This window comes from Rhodotorula paludigena (assembly GCF_050403205.1).
Source record: "Rhodotorula paludigena JCM10292 DNA, Rt_paludigena_JCM10292v1_ctg6, whole genome shotgun sequence".
Taxonomy (NCBI): Eukaryota; Fungi; Basidiomycota; class Microbotryomycetes; order Sporidiobolales; family Sporidiobolaceae; genus Rhodotorula; species Rhodotorula paludigena.
The window spans coordinates 254,956-279,123 of NW_027481452.1; the positions used below are offsets into that span (position 1 = coordinate 254,956).

At 63.3% G+C, this 24,168-nt stretch overlaps 12 protein-coding genes across 12 annotated transcripts; 6 read left to right on the forward strand and 6 right to left on the reverse strand.

Annotated features, from left to right (window-relative positions):
• Positions 1-472: 472 nt before the first annotated feature.
• JCM10292_003105 (uL29 family ribosomal protein) lies at positions 473-1,306 on the forward strand (the record flags this gene model as incomplete). The annotated part of the gene is made up of 3 exons (XM_076646829.1): positions 473-621; positions 1,001-1,148; positions 1,226-1,306. 3 exons carry the CDS (start codon positions 473-475, stop codon positions 1,304-1,306), a joined length of 378 nt encoding a protein of 125 aa, XP_076507590.1.
• A 671-nt stretch (positions 1,307-1,977) lies between these two features.
• JCM10292_003106 (glycoside hydrolase family 16 protein) lies at positions 1,978-3,665 on the forward strand (the record flags this gene model as incomplete). The annotated part of the gene is made up of 7 exons (XM_076646830.1): positions 1,978-2,251; positions 2,327-2,733; positions 2,797-3,062; positions 3,138-3,288; positions 3,358-3,365; positions 3,434-3,582; positions 3,652-3,665. The coding sequence occupies 7 exons, from the start codon at positions 1,978-1,980 to the stop codon at positions 3,663-3,665; spliced, it is 1,269 nt and encodes a 422-aa protein (XP_076507591.1).
• Positions 3,666-4,185: 520 nt separating this feature from the next.
• On the forward strand, positions 4,186-5,890 carry JCM10292_003107 (uncharacterized protein; the record flags this gene model as incomplete). Its single annotated transcript, XM_076646831.1, has 5 exons — positions 4,186-4,457; positions 4,602-4,868; positions 4,928-5,017; positions 5,101-5,478; positions 5,545-5,890. 5 exons carry the CDS (start codon positions 4,186-4,188, stop codon positions 5,888-5,890), a joined length of 1,353 nt encoding a protein of 450 aa, XP_076507592.1.
• Positions 5,891-6,659: 769 nt separating this feature from the next.
• Positions 6,660-8,483, reverse strand: JCM10292_003108 (cupredoxin domain-containing protein; the record flags this gene model as incomplete). The annotated part of the gene is made up of 8 exons (XM_076646832.1): positions 6,660-6,941; positions 7,005-7,136; positions 7,252-7,287; positions 7,351-7,524; positions 7,582-7,647; positions 7,720-7,898; positions 7,959-8,333; positions 8,423-8,483. The coding sequence occupies 8 exons, from the start codon at positions 8,481-8,483 to the stop codon at positions 6,660-6,662; spliced, it is 1,305 nt and encodes a 434-aa protein (XP_076507593.1).
• Positions 8,484-10,192: 1,709 nt separating this feature from the next.
• ATX1 (copper metallochaperone ATX1) lies at positions 10,193-10,664 on the forward strand (the record flags this gene model as incomplete). Its single annotated transcript, XM_076646833.1, has 4 exons — positions 10,193-10,201; positions 10,285-10,305; positions 10,369-10,426; positions 10,531-10,664. The coding sequence occupies 4 exons, from the start codon at positions 10,193-10,195 to the stop codon at positions 10,662-10,664; spliced, it is 222 nt and encodes a 73-aa protein (XP_076507594.1).
• A 289-nt stretch (positions 10,665-10,953) lies between these two features.
• On the reverse strand, positions 10,954-12,293 carry JCM10292_003110 (uncharacterized protein; the record flags this gene model as incomplete). The annotated part of the gene is made up of 4 exons (XM_076646834.1): positions 10,954-11,193; positions 11,259-11,463; positions 11,517-12,095; positions 12,151-12,293. The coding sequence occupies 4 exons, from the start codon at positions 12,291-12,293 to the stop codon at positions 10,954-10,956; spliced, it is 1,167 nt and encodes a 388-aa protein (XP_076507595.1).
• A 132-nt stretch (positions 12,294-12,425) lies between these two features.
• Positions 12,426-13,646, forward strand: JCM10292_003111 (rhomboid family intramembrane serine protease; the record flags this gene model as incomplete). Its single annotated transcript, XM_076646835.1, has 5 exons — positions 12,426-12,810; positions 12,869-13,073; positions 13,139-13,205; positions 13,265-13,514; positions 13,588-13,646. The coding sequence occupies 5 exons, from the start codon at positions 12,426-12,428 to the stop codon at positions 13,644-13,646; spliced, it is 966 nt and encodes a 321-aa protein (XP_076507596.1).
• Positions 13,647-13,862: 216 nt separating this feature from the next.
• On the reverse strand, positions 13,863-14,471 carry JCM10292_003112 (uncharacterized protein; the record flags this gene model as incomplete). The annotated part of the gene is made up of 2 exons (XM_076646836.1): positions 13,863-14,149; positions 14,333-14,471. The coding sequence occupies 2 exons, from the start codon at positions 14,469-14,471 to the stop codon at positions 13,863-13,865; spliced, it is 426 nt and encodes a 141-aa protein (XP_076507597.1).
• A 514-nt stretch (positions 14,472-14,985) lies between these two features.
• Positions 14,986-17,323, reverse strand: JCM10292_003113 (ABC1 kinase family protein; the record flags this gene model as incomplete). The annotated part of the gene is made up of 7 exons (XM_076646837.1): positions 14,986-15,042; positions 15,103-15,391; positions 15,463-15,503; positions 15,568-15,942; positions 15,999-16,119; positions 16,177-16,413; positions 16,557-17,323. The coding sequence occupies 7 exons, from the start codon at positions 17,321-17,323 to the stop codon at positions 14,986-14,988; spliced, it is 1,887 nt and encodes a 628-aa protein (XP_076507598.1).
• A 381-nt stretch (positions 17,324-17,704) lies between these two features.
• JCM10292_003114 (uncharacterized protein) lies at positions 17,705-18,971 on the reverse strand (the record flags this gene model as incomplete). Its single annotated transcript, XM_076646838.1, has 3 exons — positions 17,705-17,995; positions 18,058-18,231; positions 18,303-18,971. The coding sequence occupies 3 exons, from the start codon at positions 18,969-18,971 to the stop codon at positions 17,705-17,707; spliced, it is 1,134 nt and encodes a 377-aa protein (XP_076507599.1).
• Positions 18,972-19,998: 1,027 nt separating this feature from the next.
• On the forward strand, positions 19,999-21,264 carry JCM10292_003115 (uncharacterized protein; the record flags this gene model as incomplete). The annotated part of the gene is made up of 4 exons (XM_076646839.1): positions 19,999-20,161; positions 20,245-20,492; positions 20,553-20,972; positions 21,043-21,264. The coding sequence occupies 4 exons, from the start codon at positions 19,999-20,001 to the stop codon at positions 21,262-21,264; spliced, it is 1,053 nt and encodes a 350-aa protein (XP_076507600.1).
• Positions 21,265-21,463: 199 nt separating this feature from the next.
• On the reverse strand, positions 21,464-23,748 carry JCM10292_003116 (uncharacterized protein; the record flags this gene model as incomplete). The annotated part of the gene is made up of 10 exons (XM_076646840.1): positions 21,464-21,658; positions 21,715-21,887; positions 21,975-22,043; positions 22,106-22,271; positions 22,352-22,531; positions 22,595-22,894; positions 22,961-23,277; positions 23,358-23,451; positions 23,520-23,601; positions 23,663-23,748. The coding sequence occupies 10 exons, from the start codon at positions 23,746-23,748 to the stop codon at positions 21,464-21,466; spliced, it is 1,662 nt and encodes a 553-aa protein (XP_076507601.1).
• Between the last annotated feature and the right edge of the window lie 420 nt (positions 23,749-24,168).

Here is a 24,168-nt window from a genome sequence, read left to right on the forward strand (position 1 = left end):
GGTGTGGCGGTGGGGCACGAGATAGCGGGATCTGCAGCGAGCAGGCGGGGCTGCAGCAGCGGTGTGCCGTACGGCGTGCGAGGCGCGAGAGCACTTCAGGGGCGGTGGGCGCCACGTCAGCCTGGCGCGCGCTTCGACACGAGCGCGGCGGGAGGAGCACGGCCGACGGTTTCCGCCCCGGTTGCTCCCTCACCCACGGCCAGTGTGAGCACGCTCCGAGCGAACGAGCAAGTCCAGCGCTGACCTCCCCCTCTGTCCCCTCGCCGCCCCGCCCCGACCCGCCGTCTCGCCGTCGCGAAAACCTCCTCATCCCGCTCCCCTCGTCCTCGACCCGCCCGACGCCCCGCCCTGCGCCTCTGACGACCCCGTCGACTGCTCCTGCGTCGCTGAAAACCCCGTCCGACGCCCCCTGCCCGCTCTCCCGCGCCCCTTGTCCGCCGTTCCCACGCACCCGCCTCGCTTCGACAGCAGCATGTCGACCCAGCTTAAGGTCCGCGCCAGCGAGCTTCAGGGCAAGAAGCGCGACGAGCTCGTCAAGCAGCTCGACGAGCTCAAGACCGAGCTCGTCTCGCTCCGCGTCCAGAAGATCACCGGCGGCAACGCCTCCAAGCTTGCCCGCATGTGAGGCCGCCGCTCCTCCTCTCTCTGGCGGCGCTGCTCGCGGTGCACGGTGCGACGAGGGATCGTTGCGAGGGCAGGTGGGCAGGCACGGATGGCCAATTGGTTCAGATGGACGACGCGGACCGCTCGGCGAGGGGTCCGCTGGGGGCGAGGCTCGCACGACCGGTCGCCCCTGCATCTCGCCTCGCCTGGCTGCCGCGCGTGCGTGGTCCTGGCAGATGCAGCGGGAGACTGCCAGTGGCGCGCGGCTTCGACTCCGTCCCAGTCGCTGCCCCACCTCGCCGCGCAGTCCGAGTCGACGTCCTGCCAGCCCTCCCGCTTCAACCTCTCGCCTCGCGCAGAACAGCCAGCTGACCCTGCGTGCATGCTCGTCCCACAGCTCGGTCGTTCGCAAGTCGATCGCCCGCGTCCTCACGGTCATCAACCAGAAGACGCGCGCCAACCTCCGCGAGCTCTACAAGAACAAGAAGCTCCCGCTCGACATGCGCAAGAAGCAGACCCGTGCTATCCGCAGGCGGCTGACCAAGGTTCGTGCAACTTCACGCACTCGCGATGTGGTGCACAGTCGGCTGATTCTCGGGCTTGTCTCCATCGCGCCTCGCAGCACGAGCGCACCCAGACCACTGAGCGCGCTCACAAGAAGGCGATCCACTTCCCGAAGCGCAACTTCCTCGTCAAGGCCTAAGCGAGCGTGGCTGCATTTGAGATGTTGTGTTTGGCCCCGGGCGTTGTTGGCGTGAGCGAGTGAGCGAGGCGGCGGCGAGCGGGCGAAGCGAGGCGGAATGCGCGAGCGGAAGTGTACCCATGACGCCCCTTGCATCTCCGCTACCTCAGCGACATTGCTGTGCATTTTGGGTGCTTTGGAGTCGCACCGCTCGCGAGAGATTGCCTCCCAAGCTGCGGCGGGAGGGCCAACGGTGGCCTCTCCCGTCTTCTTCGCTCTTCACGCTGACAGAGCGACACGCTGGTTGGTCCAAAACCATGCCGTGGTGCGGGAGCACACCACACGACCGACAGGAACGCATTGGGATGCTTCCCTGACTTCGCGAGCCTCGTGCACTTCGACCTTTCCGCGCCCTCCCGCGCGCTCAGGCTCGCCGAGGTTCGTGCGGGATCGGACCAATCCAGCTGACAGGGATTGAGTGCCTGTCGGACGGCCCGTGAGACTTGGCGCGCTCGCGGGACCGCCGATCAGCCCCATCCCCTCGTTCCAGACCTCGAAACGCTGGCGGCCGTTCTAGCTCGCTTTTCCAAGGCGTGTGGTGCGGGATCCGCGTGCGCCTCTTGCCCTTCTTCAGCCAACGTGCTCGCCTGCTCTCTCATTCCGCTGAGTGCTGCTGCTGCCGCGAGACCGCCATGCTCTCCTCGTCGCTCGTCGTAATCCCCCTCCTTGCCGCAGCTTTTACCGCCCAACCTGCAGCCGCCTACCCGCCTGCAGCGTCCGACCCAGTCTACATCGCCCTCGTCAACAACGAGGAGACGTTGGCAACTAAGAAGCGCGACCTCGTCGACCTCGAGGACCGTGCGACTGTCCGCTGCGCTGCCACGACCGACTGTTCCAAGGCAGCCTACGCCATCCCGCCCAACTCGCACTATGCGTGTAACAAGGCGCGCGCAACCTGCACCTGGTGTACGACCCGCAGGCTCGGTTCTAGAATGCGCGCCGACGCAGAGAAGCTGATCTTCACCTCTTGTCGACCCGCAGCCTGCAATAGCGGCTACACTTCGACCGGTACGGCATGTGCACGCAGCGCGACAACGACGCCTGCCAGCCCTGCGGGTCCGAAAGCACCTGCTGCGACGCCCATTCTGAAGCGCACCTACGCGGGCGCGACCTTCTTCGACCAGTTCAACTTCTGGAGCAAGCCCGACCCGACTCACGGCCAGGTCAACTACCTCACGCGCGAGGCGGCGACGCGGAAGGGACTCGTGTCCGTGTCCAAGGCGGGCACGGCGGTTCTCCAGATTGACCGGAGCAGCAAGCTTGCGCTCGGAGCCAAGCGCGACTCGGTCCGCATCGAGAGCAAGGAAGTCTACCAGCCGGGGAACCTGATCATCCTCGACATGAAGCATGCGCCGTGGGGACCCAGTGTGTGGCCCGCGTTCTGGCTCGTGCGTCGCTCCCTTCCTTCTCCAGTCGCATCCGAGTCGACTGACTGCCGCTACCGCGCGCAGTACAACTACCCATGGCCCCAATCCGGAGAGGTCGATATCTACGAGGGGGTCAACTCGCGCACCTTCAACCAGGCGACGCTGCACACCGTGCCCGGCTGCACGCGCTCGGGCGCGCAGACGGGCAACAGCGCCGCTTCGAGCCCGAACTGCGACGCCTACGGCCCGACGTGGGGCTGCAGTAGCTTTGACTACGACCAGAGCTCGTACGGCGACGGCTTCAACCGCGCAGGAGGAGGCGTCTTTGCCGTCCTCTTCGCCGAGACTGGGTGAGGCTCGCCCGCTTGCCCTCATACCTGACGTGTTGTGACTCATAGGATGTGCTTACGGCTTCCGTCCGCCAGTATCTCAATGTGGCGCTTCCCTCGGGCAAGGATTCCGGCCGACATCAAGTCGGGCGCACCGCGCTGGAAGTCGTGGGGGACGCCTTTCGCCGCATTTGACGGCTCGACGTGCGACACGCGCACCTACTTCAAGAACCAGATGCTAACATTCGTGCGTGTCTTCCGCGCGCTGTCTCATGTCGAGCTAAGTTGAGACTGGTGCCTCCTGCCCTTCCCGCAGGACATCACGTATGTCATCCTATCACGACAATGTTGTATACAACTCGTACTGATGTTTCTCCCAACGTATGAAACAGCACGTGCGGTGACTGGGCAGGCCAAGACGGCGTCTGGCGCGACTCGAGCCTTTCAGGTCTCGTCTACCCGCGTTACGCCAACTGCGCAGCGGCTGTCGCCGATCCTGCAGCGATGAAGGAGGCGTACTTTGAAATCAACTACCTCAAGGGTGCGCTGCTGGCTTTCTTTGCCGCTGTTCCAGGTTCTGCAAAGCTGACTTCCGTCCGCCGGCATACAGTCTTCTCGGTCTAGACAACCTAGGCTCTTCTCTTTCCCCGCCTGTACTCCGTGCTGTATGAGATGTGCTATCCCGCCTTGCCGTGGATTGATTCGAGCGATATGAGAACTGCTCGCTTGGGTCCTGCATTGCACTGGTGTGTCCGCCGGAGCTCGATGCTGCCAAGTGCGACTCGACAATCTGAAGCTCACGTCCAGTGCTTTCAGGAGGCATCTGGGAGGCATTTGGGACCCGTGGCTGCGTGCTTGCAGACGCAATGCTCGGACTTCGCTGGTGCCCGGCCGCCGCCGGTGATTGACTCTGCTAAATGGACCGCCATAGCATGGAGGCGTTCCTCACAACTTGATCCACCTTTCAAGCGATCTGTGCGGCCTACAGAAGCGTGTCGAACGGCGCGGAGTCACCGACGACTGGGCATTGCAGTTTCGCCCAAGTCTCTCGAGAACGCCCGGTGCCTTCTCTCGCCTCTTTCTTTCCTTCCCACCACTCATCCCTCTGCCCTCGCCCTTTCCATCCGTCTACACGTCACGCAAGATGGCCCCGACTACGTCCAACTCGCTCCATCGGCAGCTCGCTCACCCGTACTCGCGCGACTCCCCTCGCCGTTCGACCCGTACTCGCCGTACGCCCCCCTCTCTCTACCCTGCTGCGGACGAGCCGGGCACGGCCAGCACCACTGCGACGACTCCCGCGCCCGCCTCGGGCACGCGCACCAAGCGCTCCCGCAACGACAAGGAGGACTCCACCTCGAACGTCGAGGTCTCCGACAAGGTCCCTCCTCGCCGCAGCAAGCGTGCAAAGACCAGGTGTGTACTTCTCGAGTCGCTTTCAGTCAGCTGTTACAGCAGCTGATCCGAAGTTGCTCCTTCCGTGGCACCACGACCTCGCTCCCCTCCCTTCGCCGTTCTGCCCGCCCAAATCTTCCCCTCATTCCCCCTCCCTTCCCACAGCTCGCTGGCCGTCAACAAGCGCAAGGCTGAGGACGACCCCGGCTGCACCGTCTTCGGCGACGAGGAGGAGACCACCTCGGCTAGGCCCAAGACGAACAGGCGCGCCCGTTTCTCGCTCGTCCAGACTGACTCGCCTCATCCCGCTCCGGCTCGGGGCGCTCCCGCGCCCGACGCAGACGAAGACGACTTCAGCAACTTCTGCCGTGACGAGACGGACAACTTGATTCGCGAGCCTGTATCGCCCGCTGGCCCCAAGCCTTTCGTCGGGTGCGACTCTCTCGTCTCGCTGTTATCACGAGCCTGGTCCTGACGTCCAGCTCCGACAGCTCGACCTCCAGTGTGGAAGCCGAGGTCTCGACTCGTCGCGCCTCGAAGGCGCCGAGCAAGGTTCAGGCAACGCCCGGCTCGTCGAGCAGGTTCGTGCCGTCGGCTTCCTTCACGCCAGACTGCTCCCACTGACGCTCTGCGGTCGCGGAACTTTCATTTGCAGCGCAACCAGGTCCGTCAAGCGCAAGCACGAAGACGAGAAAGAGAGCAAGACGCTCGACGAGGACAAGCACTCCTCGCCCTCGCAGGCCAAGCCCGCCCGCTCGTCACCGGCTCGCCCGCTCAACGCCGCGCTCATTTTGAATGACGAGGACGAGGACGATACCCAGACCACGCAGTGGCCGAGTAAGCGCGCTCGCCTTTCCCCGGCAAAGTCGGGCGCTTCGGCCACCGCCTCCTCCGGCTCGAGCCAGGCCACGCCGATTCTCGACCTCACCGCCGAGGAGACGGAGGATGAGGTCGATGTCTGCGACGACCGCTCGGGCTCGGAGGAGGATGGCGATCGTGCGGCTGCTTCGCCTGCACCCGAGGTGGCTGCGGCTCCCACGCAGTGCGTTCTCTCGACCCCTTCCCGCAGCTTGGCAACCTCCGCTCATACCTTGCGGTTCCATCACAGCTACTTCATGACTATCTCGGCCAACGGCGCCGTCAACCTGGACACGGACGACCAGGCCGCTGCTGCCCACTTCGACGCGCTCAGGCGCGACGGCCGCGTCCACTACGGGAACGCTCTCCATTTCGCTCAGTCATACAGGGACAACATGCAGAGCACTCCGACGGCGTTTCAGCCAGCCCCGACGGCCCCGCTTGCAGCCGGCGCTCTTGCCAACATCCTGCCCGACGCTACTGCTCTGGACCGCTTCGCCGGGCTCAGCGGTTTCGGCAGCTTCGGCTCCTTCGATGCCTTCCATTCCTCTCACGGTGCTGCCGGCTTCGGCGCGGGCCTGCCGGACGGGCTTTGAAACGGTCGGAGCAACACGGCAAACGGCTGAGACGGTGCAGATTGTCGACATAGTCTCACACGTCGGCGCCAGTCCACGCGCTCTTGAAGCGTAGAACTCGCCCAGTCCACAGTGACCTCGCGGCCCCTGTACAACGTCTTCAATTCAGGCTCTTGTTCCTTCTCTCCTTCTCGCCTTTCGCATCTCTCCCTTACCGATGTGCTCTTCAGTTACTCGTTGTCCTCTCTGCGTGCCTTGCCTCCTCTCGCGCCTTGTGCTGTCAGGATCGGCCTCCCTCTCACCTGTGATACTCGCCCGCTCTCTCTCGTGTTCGCTCATGTGTTTACGTCTGCTCCTTTCGCAGTGCTGTGTCATCTCACATCGTCTCCTTTACGCATCGCGTCTGTGCAATGGACTCGTCTCTTCAACGGATCAACGCAGCGCGGAAGAGGGGCAGCAACACACAGTTGCAGCAGCTCATCTCGCGGACGGCGAGAACTACGAGGTGAATCAGGCGAACGAATTGAAAGAGGCGTCGCGACCCGGAAGCTGCGACGTAGAAATGCGAAGGGGGAGAGGAAGGCGGCGAAGTCGGGGGAGCTTCGGACTAAGGCAGAGGGAGAGGAAGTGGAGACGAAGGCAGAGGGAGAGGAAGTGGAGACAAAGGTCGACCTGCGACAAAGAGGAAAGCAACATGCACGAAGCGAAACAGCCGAGTTGGCGGGTGCGGCTACGCAACAGAAAGGTTTCGAGCATAGTTTGCGCAACCAGCGGCGAGGGGCGAGAGCATTCAGCTCGCCTGAACGACGAGGACCGCGACGAGCGTGAGCGCCAGGGTGCCGAAGGTCATGCCAGGCCTGGCGACGACAGCTGCGCCATTTGAGCTCTTCGCAGCGGCCGTGGTGGCCGCAGCCGAGCTGCCCGATTCCGACGAGTTGGGCGCACTGTCGCCTGACGAGGCCGAGGGCGTCGCAGTCGAGTTGGCCTCGACGGCCTTCTGGGCGAAGTACTGGCGGGTCATGAGCGTCGACTCCATGGCGTAAGGCAGCGCCCAGTCCTCGAACTGCTCGGTCTGCGAGCGGATGCAGCAGTTCAGGGGTGCGGAACGACTGCGAGTCAGAGCGGCCGTGCGCACCGAAAGATTGTCGCCCCAGCTAGCCGCGTCGGGGAAGTCCGCCGTGATCTTTACCGTCGCATCCCACATGTCCTGGTTCTTCTTGTCCCTGTAGGCGAAGCCGAGGAGGAGATCAGCCTCGAGGTCAACCTTCTCAATCGGAGCGAGACACGCTTCTTGACCCAGTCCTTCATGTAGCCGCCGAAGGCCGACTTGCCATCGAGCGAGACTTGTCCCTGCGAGAGCTGGAGGTGAGCGAGAAACGCACAGGAATGACGACAGGTGAGCGAACGTTGATCAGGCCCTGCGAGAGGAGCCGAGGTCAGCACGAGCGCGCACCGCGACTTTGATGCGATACGCTACTCACGAACATGCCGTTCTTGCAGTGCATAGCGACGGCGCAGTAGTAGAAGATCGTCTCCTCGGACTCGACGGGCACCTCGAACTTGAACGACGCATTCTGCATGCCGCTTTTGAAGGCGCCGTCCTCGAGCGAAGCGTTGCAGATGGCGGCCGCCGACGACTGCGTGACCGTGTGCGGCTGCAAGCAGGAGCATAGATCAGCCGCTGCTTCAAGGCAGCGGAAAGCGGAACTCACGCCAGCACCCCAGACGAACTCGATCGTCTCGCCCTTCTTGGCGGCAATGTTGAACGGAACCATGCGCTGAAGGGAGAACATCGCGTCAGCTGTCGCAGAGAGGAATGCGTCGCCGTCTGGCCTGACGTCGGAACGCACCAGATCGCCCTTCTTGGGCGCGACGACGACCTGGAGCGGGCCGGCAACGAGACCGGTGTCGTTCGCAGGCGGAGCGGCCGGAGCACCAGCTTGGCCAGTCTCGGTGGGCGAAGGAGCGGAAGCAGACGGATTGGCGACTGCGTCAGTCGCGGTCGCGGCGGGCCAGCCAAGACCGCTCGCTGTGACGAACAAGCGTGAGAACCGCAGGTAAAGGAAGCGCGTTCGTGCGATTGACGTACAAGCCATGCACTGCTGGATGCAGGCGTCGTAGGGCGAGCCAGCGCCCGAGCCCCAGCCGCCGTCACCGGTCGCCGCCGTCTCAGTGGGCGCCCAGTTGGCCGTGTCGTAAGGCTGCGCGGCAACGGCGGTCTCGGTCGGCGCACCGGCGCTCGCCCACGAGTCGGCACTGTAGTCAACCGGCGCGGCCGACGCCTGGTCGTCTCGCGCCCAGTCGCCCGAGTCGTCGTTCTCGTCCGTCGCAGCAGCGTCCCATCCGTCGCTGCTGCCGCCGTAGTCGCCCGAGGAGCTGTCCACGGAGCCGTACGAGTCGGTCTCGTGGCTACGAGCCCAATGGGCAAGTCGGCGTTTTCCGAGCGAGGCGGGCGAGTGGCGGTCTGTGCGGGTGCAGAAGAGCGTCAGTCACCAACTCGTGGATCTTCCGTGCCCGCTTTGTCGAGCAAGCTCGACGGGAAGCTTGACTCACCGAGCGCGAGGACGAGCGGGGCGAGGAGAGCAAGCGAAGCGAACGCGGTCGAAAGCTTCATGGCGGGCGAGTCGAGACGGCGGCCGGCGCAGATTCGAGCGGGTGCTTGCCAGAGACGAGAAAGGGACAACAGAAGACTCGAATCGCGTCGAGCGAGCAGAGCGAGCGTTGACTGGAAGATCGAGGCGGGAGAGGGGGTCAGTGCGGGAGCGAGAGGACAGTTGGAGAGAAGGCGGGATGCGCACCCGGCAACGGAGCACAGCGATGAGGGTGCAGATGAATCCTCGCAGAGGCGAGAAAGGAGAAGAGCCGGAGGAGAGGAGGAGGGAAGGAGGAAGAGCGCCAACGGCTCGCTCGCGCGCAGCTCGTTCGGCTCCCGCTCTCGCCCGCTCGACCCCGAGCTCCGACTTGCGCCCGTCTCGCCTGTACCTCCTTCTCACTCTCTGCATCGCGCAGTGCCACTCGCTAAGCCCTCGAATTCTACCGCGAGAGCGAGGACCGAAAGCCTCCGCCTCTCCTGCCTACGCTCGAGCGGTCCGAGCGGGACCCTGTGGGACGTCAAGTCAGACGATTCGACCTTGTAAGACTGGGGGAGCGAGCGCACATACAGTGCGCGGAGCAGAACGCGCCACTGGATCGGGGCGTCCGTTGCGCTGGTTGTGTTGCCGGAATTGCGTCGCCGCGACATGCCTTGGAACGACGCTCCACGCCTTAGCTGAAAGATCATGACGCGGATCACATGCTAGCTGCCTGTGCAAGACGCCATGCGAGCCAGTCCTTTCCTTTGGCGAACAGCATAAGATCAGGCAGGTTGAAAGCACACCTGCGGGTGGACCAGCAACGACAGTCCCCATGTGTCTGCGAAAAACGCGTCAATCTCGGCCAATAATCGTGACCGCGACGTTGCTGCAGGACGGCAATGCGCGCTGTCAGTCGCTGTAGACATGCGATGAGCATCCCCAGCAAAGACGCACATTGATAATCTGGCGGTCACCTGGTGGCGAATTCACTGGAGACAGAGCTACCGTCTGGCAGCTCGACGGAACAAGAGAGGCATTCTGTGACTGCTTCGGCGAGTTCGGCAGCGAGGAAGGCGATCCACGAGAAGCGCCTGATCAAGCTGTGTGAAGAAGCCTTACAGCAAGGACCGGAGGTAGGCCGACTCGAGGCCATGCTGTCAAAGGATCAGGCTATACCCCCTCTCGAGTTTCAAAGTTGCAGACATGAAGCCAGCGCCAAGTCAGCGAGACGAACGAATGAAGCGACGAGGACGTCAGCAGAGCCGGCGAAGCGATGTAGCGTTGAGCACGACAGCAGCGAAGCCTCGCACAGGGGCGGACGAAGGCCATGCATGCGAGGGAGAAGCTGCGCATCGCCCGATGAAACCTCTCGCCGAGAGATGCGAGATGGAGAAGGTGAAGGGGCCGAGCAACACGAGCTCGCTGTCAGACGTGACGATGAGGCGAGCTGTAAGCAATCCTCAGCAATCTCTGCATGCGCCGACCGTAAGCGCGCATAAACGATCGCAGGATAGAGCCGCGGGAGGAGAAGGACAACGCTCGAGGACCGCTGCTGGACTTGCAGAGTACCAGCTGAGCGCACTTCGACCAGCTGTCAGATTCTGTCTGGCCTCTAGACAGGTCTAGCACGCGAGTTGGGCGATGTTGTTCGTGCGAGAGCCTCGTCCCGGCCGTCGCTGACTGATGAAGCGGCTCTCGCTCCGCCCGCACGCTCCTCCGCCCAAAAGACCCTCGGAAGTCGCTAGAAAGGATGGCAGAGGTGCGCTCAGCGCTTGCAGCCACGTCTATGCCGCCCAGCTGATCGCTCGCGCTATCGCCTCGCCTCCCCACCTCGGCGTGTAGTCGACCTACAAGTTCAACGTCGTGCGTTCGATGAATGGTCGTCAAGCAGTCCCGATGGAGCTGACCATGTCGTGACTCGAGCAGAAGATGACCTGCTCCGGCTGCTCGGGCGCTATCGACCGCGTCCTCACCAAAGCACCGGGTGCGTTTGCTGCGCGCACTGGATCCCTCCGCGTGCTCCTCACGAGGGGCGTGTGAAGTGTGTCCGTTGTTCTGCGTTGCTGAACCCGCTCTCGTCCCATGCAGAGGTCTCGTCGCACGACATTTCGCTCGACAAGCAAGAAGTGCTCGTCAAGACGTCGCTCTCATACGACGAGATCCACGCCAAGATTGCCAAGACGGGCAAGCAGATCCTCGGCGGCGGAAAGGTCGAGGCATAGGCAGCCGCAATGTCAGCCTTTCGAGCGAGAGGAGCACCGGCGGTAGACAAAGAAGGGGGAGCTCGCAATCACATCATTCCGGCGCAGGTCGCCTCGCATCAGCACGTCCATCCTCGTGATCAGAGCATTGTGTATTCACAAAAGCGAGATGAGCGGCACCGTACGCAGCTCTCGCCTCAGACGTCACCCTACTGCATCCCCTTCTAACTCCCTTCGACTCGCAACACGCACATTGCGAAAGTAAAGAGAGACAACTAGACAACGACAGGGTTCTACAGTCACAACGCTTCTACCCCTCCTTTCTTCTGCCCCTCACATCCTCCCGCTGCGTCGCCTCTCCTGACGCTCGCCCCAGCGCCCACACGCCCGCCAGCAGCCCCAGCACGACAGCCTGCTGGCCCGCCCCGAGCGTCGCTTCGCCCTGCGAGACGGCGTCGAGCGGGTTGCCCAGGAGGAGGGCGAAGGCGCGCGGGAGGACGAGCGTGTCCTCGAGCGCGACGACGGAGAAGAGCGCGAGCGGGGTCGTGGTCTGCGCGTGGTTGTCGCTTCGGGTGAGCGCGTACGAGACGGATGTGACCATGCGTGAATGCGTACCGAGGCAAGGTGCCAGGTCGCGGCGAGATTTGCGAGCCCGCACAAGGCCATGACCGCCTCTTGCGCCCAGAACCCCGGCTCGGCGAAGAAGCTGTAGTGCCGGTAGCGGCGGATGTCGGTGACCTCGGACGAGCTGAGCGTCGGGAGGGTGAGGAGGATGATCGATAGCGCGAGGTGGATGACGAGAGAGGGTGGGCGCGCCGGCCTGCGGGAGGATTGGTGAGCGAAGCTTGCGTCTCCTAGAAGCGGCGAGCGTACCACTGAGATAACTCCGTTGGCTTGAATTTGCCCGTTTCCGCCTCCCGACCTCGCGCTTGCGCGGCTTGTAGCGCCACGACGCACCCAACTGAACTGGCCGCCCATGCGAGCGCGAAAAGCCAATTCGACCCGCTGCTGTAGGCAGTGACACCCTGTCCTGCGACGAGCGCAAGCCAGAGGCCAGTGCTCAGAGCGAGCTGAGTGACGCCGGGGGCGACGTTGCAGGACAGGGAGGCGGCGGAAAGGGAGAGGGGGAGTGGTAGCAGGCGAGCGAAAGCCCAGAAGGACGGGTCGACGGTGCGCTGAGCGAACAGCTCGAGCACCGCGGCGAGCGTCGATGCGACTGTGGCGAAGAGGACCTCGAAGGCTGTGCTCAGGTAGTGGAAGAATGGGCGGGACGGAACCGCGGCGGAGAGTTGCGAGAGAGCGGCGGCGAAAGCATTCGGCTGGTCTGCGCCGGTGAGCGCCCGCCGCCCGGTCGTCTTCAGTAGTACGAGTCGTGCCGTGAGTCCTGCGGCCAGCAAAGCGGCGAGCGCGATGACGAGGTGAAGCTGCGTCGCAACGAGCGGATGCGGAAAGCTGCAGGCGGAACCCATGAGCGGATCTCGGCTCGCGTGAAGAAAGAAAGACGCACCTGTACTCGCTGATGCTGCCCACGACGGCGCTCACGACGGCAGACGTGGTCGAGACGGCGAGGTAGATGGCTGCGGCTCGAGAGGACGGCTCGCGCAGCCAATCTCGCACTGAAGCGACTGGCGCGGGTACACGAGCTCGCATGACGCGCTGGCACAGCCCCCCACGCAGCCAGAACGGCGCAGGAAGGAGCGGGAGCGGCGTTACGAGGCCAAGTCGTCCCCATCAGCAGTCGGCGGAGGTTGGAGTCGTTCTTCTCGCCACTCTGCGCTCGAGATGGCGTTTGCTGGGCCCGTCGGAGCCGCGAGAGCTCTGCTGCAGAGGATAGCCCGCCCACCCGCCGCCCCGCTGCCCTTCTTCCACTTCTCGCGCTCCTCCCCCTCCTTCCCGAACACCGCCCTCGCGCACCGGCCCCTCGCCACCTTCACGCCCTCGTACGCGCTGGGCGCACCCGCACGGCCATCGCCAACCTTTGCCGCTCTGGGCCGCGCGTTCCGTCAACCCGCGCGACGGACCTTCTCCTCGTCGGCCATTGTTCGCGGCATCCGACCGTACCATGGCCGCGGCGGGTCTGGCAGCTCGTACGGCCGAAGGCGCGACCCGAACTGGAGGGACCGCATCGATGCGTTGCCGGGACAGTGGATCGTCATCGGCCTCATCGGTGCGCGCGTCAATGCCCGTTCCCCTCGTGAGCGCCTCCTGACCATCTCGCCGTGCAGCTACGAACGTCGCTGTCTACCTTGCATGGAGCTACGGACAGCAGCTCGCGCACCGCTTCCGCGACGTGAGCTGGGTACGGTTCCTCCAGCGCAACTTCACCGTCTCGTGGAACAACATCACGCAGGGACGTGTGTGGACGCTCGTCACGTCGGCCTTTTCGCACGAGGGGACGGGCCACATCCTTGTAAACATGCTCTCGCTCTAGTGCGCTGCTGTCCCTGCATCGCACGCACCTATCGTGGATCGCAACTGACGTTCTCGCCCTGCAGCTTTATGGCTCCGGCCGCCATGTCCATTCTCGGAAACTCTGCTTTCCTCGGGCTCTATCTCTTTGCCGTGAGGTCGAATCCACCTGAAGACGCGGCGCGCAGAGACTGACCGGCCCATGTTTGCAGGGAGTAACCGCCTCGACCTTCTCGCTTCTCGTCAACCACTTCATCACGCGCAACCCGTACTACTCGGCGCACGGCGCGTCGGGCGCAACGTACGGTGCCATCTCGTTCTTCGCCGCGTGCTTCCCGCGCGAGACGTTCCTCCTCTTCTTCGTCGTCCCCGTCCCGGCGTGGCTCTGCGTCTCGGGCATCTTCGTCTGGGACCTGTACAACGGCTTCATTCGCCGCGGCGGCATGACGGACTCGGCCGGACGTACGCTATTTATTCCTTCGATTCCTGACCGCGCCTTGGACTAACTCACTCTTTTCTGACTCGCCTCTCACAGATGTCGGTGGTGTTCTCGCCGGCCTCCTCTTCTTCCTGCGCAAGGTTGGCCGCATCTAGACGCGCGTCGCTCTCCCGATGTACTCCATCTCTCACTACTCAGCACCCCGCCTGTTGTGCTCTACGCATTCGTTCTTTGCCCCGCTTTCAGCATCTCTGCAACACCGCTCGTCCTCTCGCAATCCCTGCTGTTTGTCGCCAGAACGCACCCATGATGATGACGAATGTTGCGAAAGGGTACTGCATGACAAACGGCTTCGTGGCCTTATCTACACTTCAAACGAGACGCTCGTCGGCCTGCCCCGTCGCGGACGCGCCGCTCTCGCCGTCCCCACCGCCGAGCGTCGAAAGCCCGCGTGCAACCTCGCGGTGCTGGTCCGACTTGTTGACGAGGTCCTCGTGCTTCATGTGCGGCTCCCACAGGCCCTCGCGATGCAGGCGGCTGCGCTCGGCGAGCTCCTCCTGGTGGTTGACGGCCTTCTGCTTGAGCCCCGTGTCGTGCCCCTGGCCGATGTTGCCTTGCGTCTTCATGTTGCGCAGGCCGTTTTCGCCGCGGAGCTGGTCTGCACGAGTGGGCGAACGAGGAGGGGTCAGCACGGCTGATCTGCGCGCGTACACCGCTGCTTCTGCTCGGGGCACTGCAGCCCGTGCCGCGACTCCCGCATGCACCGCCTCACGCTCAAGCCACCGCTCATCGGCCGACGGTCCCCCCAAAGAAACTCGGGAGAAGGAGAAGGCGGACGCACCGTAGAGACCCGCAGGCGGCTCGTGGTTCGCGTTGACGCCGAGCGCCGCATCGTGCTCTCCGCGACCAACCTTCTCCTCCTTGTTGGGCCATGCAACCGACTCGGCCATGCTCTTGAGGTTGTCGATGATGCCAGACATGATGATGCTCTGGTCGTGTGCGAAGGAGAGAGATGAGCGTGATTCTGCGGCGCGAGACCATTTGCCAGTGAGGTTGCAATGCGACGCACTGTTTGTACGAGTCGTACGTGTGTGTGCAGGAAGGGAAAGAAGGAGGACTCTTGTGGGGCAGGATCGCAGACCACCCACAGCCTCGATTGCTCGATGCGAAGGGGAGCAGCATGACGCAGTTATCGGCCCTTACCGCCACTGTCGTGGCTGCGCTTGATGAAAGGCACGTGTTCTCGACTCTAAGCCGTGTCATGGTGCGTCGATCAGTAGAGAAGCCCCAGCCCGAGTGGGTCGGGCTTTCTCGACGGCGACAGGAGATCGACGGAGGGGGGCGCGCTGGTCTCGTTCGCGACAAGTCCTCCACAGGTCGAGTTCGCAGCAGATGCAATTGTACCGGGTGAATGACATGGACAAGGGCTTGCAGGACAACACGGGGGGATGTTCTATAGGTGCGGGGTGGTTGCAACAAGATGTCGAGGGCCTCTCAACCCGCAAAGGCCGAGTCCTCGAGCTCGACGCCAAACTCCTGCCGTGCCATGTCCTGCGCGACAGCACATGCATGAGCAGGGACTTGTGGGGATGGAACAAAGGTGGCACGCACCGTCACCTGCCTCTGGAGCAGATCCTCGAGGCCCTCGCTCTTCCTCCCGAACCACTCCTGGATCACGCTCCGGATGCGCGTCACGACAAAGCCGACGTCGACGAAGAAGAGCACGACGCGGAAGATGACCAGGCGCGCCTTCTCGATGGCGTACGTGCGGAGTCCAATGTCGCGCAGCGCGGCCGAGTGCTCCGGCGTCGACAGGGCAAGGCCGGTCGCTGCCCAGTGCGCCAGGATGTTGATACGGTTCGTCGGACTGCCGATCGTCTGGTTGTTACCCTGCATCATGCTGCACGCGGAAGGGAAGGGGCGGATCAGTCACGACGCTTGGGCGGCAAGTCTCCAGATGATCAGCCGCACCGCATCGCCCTGGTCACGAAGATAAGCTCGCGGGGAATGAGCTGTTTAAGTGTGAATTGATGTCAGCAAGCGGGCCGAGCAAGTGCCGAGAGCGAGACAAGGCACCTCTTCCGACTCGAGCATCGTCTTGAGACGCTCTTTCAGCGTCGACTGCATCTCCTGGCGCGTCTGCTCGGGCGTCTTGCCCTCTCCGCCTCCCTGCTGCTCCTTGAGCTGCTTGCGCAGGCGGTGCGGGCGCAGCAGCGTGAGCGACGCAAAGATGTCGCTATTCTGCCTACGAATGCCCCACGAGACGGCAATGTCCTCGATCGATTTGACGTCGCCGACAAACAGGCTGCGCCACAGCAAGCAGTACTGATGCCGGAAAGTCTCCGGCAGGTCGACGTATAGGCCGTGGTCGATGAAGATGACCTGGGGCTCTTTCGGGCGCGCAGGATTTGGGCGGATGAGAATGTTGCCAGGATGCGGGTCGGCATGCACCTGAGAAGGTAGTGGATGAGCACGAGCCGCCGCAGAGGAAGAGTAGGAAGACACACGAAGCCCCACTTGAACACCATAGCCGCGAACACCTCGGTCGCCGTGTCCATCGTCTGCTTGAGCGAGAGGCCCTGCTCCTCGATGCGCTTCTTGTCTGTCAGTCGGCACGCCTGGACGAAGCTACACGCCCGAAGCAGGTCAGCGACAATCTTGGAGAAGAAGAAGGCCAGAACCCACTCGGCAGTCATGACGCTCTCGCCCGTCCACTGCTCATAGATCTTGGGCGCCATGGCACGGTCCCTCAGACCCGGCTCCTTCGCAAGGTACGCGGCCATGCGAGTCGAGTTTTCCGCCTCGTGCTGCAGGTTCGCCTCCTTGCGCATCTGGTCCGAAATGTACTTGCTGACGAAAGCGACCGGGAGGTCGAAAAGCTTCTCATACGTCCAGAGCAGCGTACGGTAGCACCACAAGTCGCTGCGAAATGACGATGTCAACTTGGGGTGAGAGGGCAGAAGGAGGGCGGGAGGGGAGGGAGAGGAGAGGAGGAAGGCGGGGAGGAAGGGAGGCGGGGCGGAAGGGAGGTGAAGGAACGGAGGTGAAGGAACCAGAAAACGTACTACTCCATCTGCTTCGGCACAGCCTCCTTGCGGACCTTGACGGCAACCCAGCCCTCGCCGTCCTTCCACGGGCGCCCGTCGACCGGCTTCAACCGTGCACGGTGAACCTGCGCAATCGACGCCGACGCGATTGCTTTGCGGTCAAAGTGGTCGAACGCCTCGTCTGGGTGCACGCCAAACTCGCCACGGAAGACGCGCTCAACTTCTTCCCAGTCGACGGCGGGGGCGGCGTCGAAGACGTTGGCGAGGGCGTCGCGGTACGGCTTGGGCAGGATCGCCGCCTGGATCGCCAGGGCCTGGCCTAGCTTTATGTACATCCCCTTGTTGGTCTCGATGATGTTCCACAGCCGTTTGGCGGTGCGCTCGTGCAGTGCGTCGACGGCATCGGGGTTGTTGGCGTCGAAATTCAGCTTGAAATCAAGCGCGAGGACGATACCGAACGCGCCCGTCCGCAAGCTGCGGCTGATGGCGTCGGCATTGTACGCCTTGTCGTAGGCGACGATGCCCGTTCCGACGAGAGCAGCAAGCGCCAAATTCCGCCATCGCCGGCTGCTCCCGCCCTGCCCTCGCCCCCCCGCAGCCGGTGATCCCGCCTGTGCCGACCTTGCAGCTGTCTGAAGCTGTCGCGAGGCCGCTGGTGGGCGCAGGAGTGTAGGCGGCGGCGAGATCGCAGCGAGTCGACGAAGTGGAGCGGCGGCAGCGGGTCGTCGCAGGGCTACTCTCGGCACAGCATGGGCTGCCCGAGCGACCCAGGCGCTGTTGAGCATTCCCTCTGGCACAGCACGTGTAGGCAAGCGAGTGGAAGAACAGAAGGTGCGATGACGGAGGCTGTCGGCCGCCGGCTCTGCTCGAGGCGATCGGCAGCCAGGCCGAGACATCGCTTCCCTTCATCTTCTGCGCGGCTGCTAGGTATGCCAGCGCATGTGTCCGCAGTCTGATTTTGAGAACGAGGTGACGAACACACTCGAAATGGGAGAGGAACAGGTCGTGAAGTCCAGAACAAAGACGACTATGTGCAAATGACTGTGGCTACGTCAAATCTATGGTCTAGGACGGCAGGAGACAGAACAAAGACTGCAGGTACACCAGGAAAAGAAAGGCGAAGCCGCGAGGCATGAAGCGAGAAGTAGTGTCCGTCTGGATCGTCGTCAGGGCGAATCGCAGCCCGACGCAGAGCCCGATCCGGCAGCCTTGCGCTTCGTCGCCGCCTTCTTGCGGTTGCGCGGCGCGCGCTCCTTCGTGATTGGCTTGAGGGCGCCGAGACGGCAATGCGCGCCGCCCGGTACAGAGCGGAAGAAAGCTGGGTTGGAGAAGGCCGAGAAGTCGGCTGCGCTGAACGTCTCGGCAGTGCCGTCGGGGAGGGTGACCGAGGGCGCGAAGGGCGTGGCGTCGAGGATGTTGAGGAGCTGGGCGGTCGAAGCGCGCTTGAAGCCGTAGATCTGCAGATCCCGGCAAGGTCAGCAACGGCAGAGCTTGAAGAACCAACGACAGTGCAGCTCACGTTGAGCTGGCGGATGAATGAGCTCGTCACGGTGTGGCGGAAGAAGCGTTCGAGGATATGCAGGAGGTGCGGCTTCGTGTGTGCCACGAGGAGATACTGGCCGGAGGCGTCCCAGCGCACCCACGCCTCGTACTCCGGGTGCTGCAGCAGGTACGACAGTTTAGAGATGAACGGCTGTGCGGTTCCGCAAAATGCGTCAGCGACAAACGTTTTCGTGGTCGGGCCACCGTGGAAGAGCGACGCACCGTGACAACCTCGTTCTCCTCGTCACTCGTGCTCGGCGAGCGTGGCGCAGCAGCGGGTGAGGGTTCGTTCACTGGAAGGTCTCCTTGCGGGTACCCGACGGCGGAAGTGGCGGCGCCCGGGAGCGCAATCGGCGGCGGGGTCGTGCGCACACGCTTCGCGCCTTCGGGCGGGATCAGCTCTTCGATGTCCCAGAGCTGGTGTTTAGGTGCAGAGGCGACGGCAGGGGACTGGGCGGCGGGCAAAGGAACGGAGGACGGGCCGGACAGGGGAGCGAGGAACGGAACCTCGAGCTGGTCGGGCGAGATACCGAAGTCGAGGTAGCCGGACCACGAGTCCTGCTTGAGGAGGGCGGAAGGGAGCGGCAACCCAACCTCGCCAGTGAGCTCGCTGAGCAGCAGAGCGTCGTCGTAAGAGTACGAGCCGGGAGTGGGGCGGGACGCAGCCGACGACAACGACGACGGAGTGGCGGCGGACGTTGAAGAATTCGGAGAGGGCGCGGACGTCGAGGCGTAGCCGCGCAAAGGCGCGGGCGCAGGCGGCGGTGCAGGTGAGCACGAGCCGGCGCAACGACTCGACTCGGAGACGTCGATGGTCTGGAAGAGCGGGCACCCTCCAGCGGTGTAAGGGCAGGTGATGATGGGCTGCGGTGGAGCCGAGACAGCGGCCATGACGTTGCTTGTGCGTGTGCAGGCGAAGGAGGGAAATGAAGCGAGGCGAGAACGGCCAAGGAGGGAGAGGAAGGGAGAGGAAGGCCACAACGCGCGAGGACGCTCTGTTCGGCCTGCACCTCCCCGGAGCGAGCATCCCGACTTTCGCCTGGTCCGTCCGAGGCTCTTGTCCGCCTTTGCGAGAGAGCCGAGGGACACCTCGTTGTACCGAGGTGGCTCCGAAGCGGCCTGCCGCGCTCGAGACGCTCAAGCGAAAACGAGCTCAGGCTAGACCTGCGCCTGTCAGCTGCGACACCGAGCTAGGTAGCAGACCGGCCAACATCCGTTGTTCGAACGCGAGGCAAGACAGGAGATGAGGGAAAGGCCGGAACGCGTAAAAGCTCCTATCGCGAGGGTGGTTCTCGCAGCTCGCCAGCAAGTAGCGCGCGTGGTGACCATACAGTGCGCACGCCCCACGAACTGCAGACGGCAGCGCAGCGTCGGGCAGTGGCGAGCAATGCGACCATGAAGCGACCGGCAAGCATCGCCTCGAGCGCCCGTCAGCGTATTCGATGCTGTGTCTCGCGATGTCAGGCATGCTGTGCGACACGTCCAGCGCTTGCTGAGAGTCTTGCAGTGCTGTCGCGAGCCGTCGCCCAGCGCAAGAGGCAACTCTCCGCCCTCCCCGCAGCCTCCCTCGGATCAGCGAGCGAGCAGATCGCTGCCCGCAGAAGGTCCACGCAGGCGCTAGGCCGCGGCTTTGCCACCTACTGCTACCGAACTGCTCCCCCGCGCATCAAAGCTGAAGCTGCTATGGTCGTCTCACGACCTCGCCCCGTCCGCCTTCTACCGTCGGTATGAGCTGACTGCGCGCACGGCGTGCAGCATCGACAGACTGTCTCAGGAGTCGCTGTGGGTGAGGGGCGCGCCGCTCTCCGGTTGTCCCGCTCGTTTGCACGTGCTCAGCGGACCTCGATGAGGACCTTCGCGGCCCCACCGCGCTGTTTCTTGCGCGCTTCCCGCTACCACAACACACACGACACGAGTCATGCCCGCACTGAAGGCATTGTGGCTCCCGCTCGCGACGCAGGAGGGACTGCAGCGCTCCTCACACGCCCTCTCCGTCTCTGCTGGCAAGGCGTTCGTCTTCGGCGGGGAGCTCAAGCCTCGCACGCCCGTCGACGCTGCAGTAACGGAGCTGGACCTTCGAGGTGGGCGTACAAGCTATCGAAGACTCGCAAGCTCAATGCTGACCTGCTTCCTCGGTCGCTGGCTTCAATTTCGTTCTTGGCAGATGAATCCAGCCGCACGCTTGCGGCCCATGCTACTACCGAGTGGCCTTCCGGACGCGTCGGCGCTACCTTCGTGAGCGCAAAGGGCAAGGTCTACCTGTGGGGTGGGCGTGGCGGAAAAGACATGGGAACCTTCGCCGGCGAGACGGGCATCTGGGCTTTCGACCCGAGCACTGCATCGTGGGCGCAACACGAAACGAACGGCGAGCAGCCTGAGCCGCGCAGCTTCCACACCATGGCGGCATGCGGAGTGCGCACGCCTCCCTCTCCTTCCACGCCAACTCCGCTGATTATATGGCACGTTCAACAGGACAACCTCTACCTCCACGCCGGCTGCCCGGCATCGGGTCGGTTGGCGCAGCTTCACTCGCTCGATCTCACCAACTGGACATGGACTCGCCTTCCCGACGCGCCAGAGCCCGCTCGTGGAGGTACCGTTCTGACAGCGTTGCCGGCTTGCACCGCTTCAACTCCACTCCTGGCTCGTTACGGCGGATTTGCCGGATACGAGGTCGGCGGCCTTGACATTTACGATGTCGAGGCGCAGAAGTGGTCGACCATCGATGAGCAGGTTGAGGGCGGCGGCGAGGGCCCGGGAAAGAGGAGCGTGCAGAGCTTTGTCGGGACCGACGGCGCACTCGAGTACAAAGACAAGGTCGTTGTGGCACTTCTGTCAATGGGCGAACGCGAGGCCGCGCCGAAGGAATTGGGACACGACGGCGCAGGATTCGTACGTCTTCATCTGGGGTCATCGTCGAACCTCTGCGCCCTTTCAACTCACTCGGGTGTCACGCACGCAGTTTCACTCGGATGCCTGGGCCCTCCTCGCCACCAAAGACGCTGCGCCGACCTTCTCCTGGTTGCGCCTCGAGTCTTCGGCGCGCTCAAAAGGCCAACCAGAGCCGCGCGGCTGGCTTGCCTCGACGCTCGTCGCGGGCAGCCAGGTCATCATCCATGGCGGCTTGAATGCGAAAAACGAGCGTCTTGCTGACGCCTGGACGCTCGAGGCGCTTCTCGAATAAATGACCGTAACCAATATGACCTTGTTGCTATGCTTTGGACCATAATAGTCTGTACCTAACGGGAAGAGACAGCACAAGAGAGACACGAGAGTAGCGAGCGAGAGACTATGCACGATGGGCTGGAGGGTGCGGGTATGTGGAGGGATTGCGAGCGAGCAAAGGAGCGTATGGCTGCGGGAAGGAGCGCCAAAAAGCCAGCTCAGGCGTGAACCGAGACGCTGTTCATCTCGTACGCGTCCTTGTCGTTTTCGCTCTTGACGCCGTAGTCGTCCAGCGCAGGCGGAACCGACAAGTCGACGTCCTCGGCCGTGACAGCCTCGGCGAGAAGAGTCGCGTGATGCGGGAAGACGACGTTCAGGAGCCAGAAGACGAGCACAGCCGGGACGTAGCCAGTCTGTCGGAATCACAATTAGGGCTGATCTGCTGAGGGCAGATCACGGGGAGACTCACGATGAAGCCGGGTGCATACCACCACTGGATGTTTCCGATGTAGATGTCCGGGTTGATCGCGTGGATGAGACCGGGAAGGTTGGGCGTGACAGTCAGGACCAAGGTGACAGCTGCCCGCCAGTTGCAGCCGCCACTGTAGCGGTAGATGCCGCGCGGGTCGTAAAGCTCGGGGACTGCAAGGATAGTTGGTAAGCATGCATCCAGGCTATGGCGAAACGCGAGGTGCCGGAGCAGCCAAAATGTAGGGCAGCAAAGCTTACCGTGGTATGCCTTGCGTTTGACGAGGAAATAGTCGGCGGTGAGGATGCCGGCAAATGGTCCGAGGAAGACTGCGTGATGGCAGGAAGTCAGTTCTAACGGCCTTGTGACAGTCGCTCGAAAGTTAACGAACTGGCGTAGCCGGAAACGAAGGTGAGGAAGGTGCCGCTCGATGCGAGGATCTTCCACGGAGCGCAAGCCCAGCCGCCGAGAACGGCGGTGAGGAGCTGCCCGCGCGTGAGGTTGATGTAGCGAGGCGCGAGCGAGACAAAGTCGTTCGCTGACGAGATCGAGTTCGCCTGGATCGAAGCGAGAGTTAGTGGCGCTGAGGAGGAGTAGCAGCCACAGGCTGCTATCGAAGCGAGACCAGGAAACGCACGGTGATGTTCGCGGCGATACCGGCCAGCATCCAGGCGAGCGCGGCAAAGGCGACAGCAGCACGGTTGTTCCATTGCCACATGATGTCGAACGGCATCCAGTAAGCATCCTCGACGGCGAGGCCGTAGACAGGAATACTCGCCGAAGCGGCGAGAATACCGCAGATCGTGACGAAGAGGGCCTGCAAGCGGAAGAGTCAGAAATGCTGATTGTCGCAACAGTCGAGAGAATCAAGGAAACGCACCGAGATCGGAATGGCAAGGCCCTGCGACCATACTGCACGAGGCGACTTGCTGTAGCGCGAGAAGTCGCTTGAGTTGACCGAGAGCGTCGACCAGTTGCCCTGGAGCGCGGCAAAGCCCGTGAGCCACGCCAGGCTGAAGTCTTTGCCGTGGACCGTGTTGGGCTGCGAGAAGAGCGGGCCCGAGCCGCCGGCCGAGTGGATGAGGGCACCCATGGTCGCAAGCATGGTCGCCGGGACGACGACAGTTTTGAGAAGGAAAGCCCAGCGCAGCTGGTTCGGGTTGAGGAAGAAGAACGGAAGCTGGGCGGCCCGGCAGGTCAGCACATCCGCAACTGCACGGTGGTTTGAACCGGCTCGAGAGCTTACCTGGACGAGCCAGAAGAGGAAATACGAGCACATGTCGCGCGTGGTGATACCGGCGGACTCGGCGAGCCGGTTCGGAATGTCGGCGTATGAGGGCCAGATGGCGCGAAGGAACTGGGTCATGGCGAGACCGCCGTTGTAGGTCTCGACGCCGAACCAGATCAGCGAGAGGAAGGCGCGAGAGATGATGGCGAAGTAGGAAAAGTAGTAGCCCATGGATGCGCGGGCGGCGACGGGGAAGGGAATCCGGAGGTTCGCGCCAGGCTGGGCGTTCAGAAGGATTGGGATCGAGATGACGACGTTGCCGAGCACGACGATACCTGCGCAGAGCGCAAAGCAACGACAGGAGGTCAGCCTGGATGGCGCAAGATTGCTTTGAGTGCACCCGCTTCCGACGCACCGATCGCATTCGAAACGGTGAGTCCGAGCGGGATAAGACTGGCGCCCGTCGACCAGAAGGCGGGATCGAGCGAAGCAGCGATCCAGAAAGAGAACTGCAGGCGGGACGGGCGACGAGACGATCAGCGTTTTGCTGCAGGAGACTGCGCGAGAACCACCGCACCCAGGTGCCATAACCCCAGGTCCTCTGCGCCGGGTCGACAGTCGGGTCAAGGTCCGCGTTCGTGTAGACGTCCTCGGGCGCGCTGCATGTCGGCAAGGTCAGCCACACGGAAAGGACGCTCGAGGTGCGCGGGCCGCGCTCACAGCGACGAGGGCTGGCGAGGAAGTTTGACCGAGAAAGGGGCGCGTGGCTGGTCGGCGCCAGTGTTACGGCGATGGAAGAGACCCATGTCGGGTGAGGAAGTGCAAAGGTGGCCGTAGGAGGACGAAGGAAAGGAAGGAGGACACTCGCGGCGGTGAGCGGAAGGCAACAAGAAGGCAAGAGTGGCGGCGCGTATTTGCCACGTCTGGGACCCGGGCCGTTGCCGAAGTACTGAGCGACAAGAGAACCGTGCAGAAGAGGGTCGTGCACGAATGAAAGGGGCAGCTGGAGCGGAGCACCACCTCGCGAAGGGACAATGGGAAGGTTGAGAGCCTCTTCGTCAAGCGACGATGTGCTTTGAGCTGCTCGCAAGCGTTCAGCACGTCGAGCAAGGAGCAGAGAACGAGCTGCAGCAAGCGGGCGAGCTTTTGCGCGAGTGCAGACGACCCTTCCTCCAGGTGATCTGGCACTAAACCGGCGTGCGGGGTGAGCTATCAGGAAGACCCCT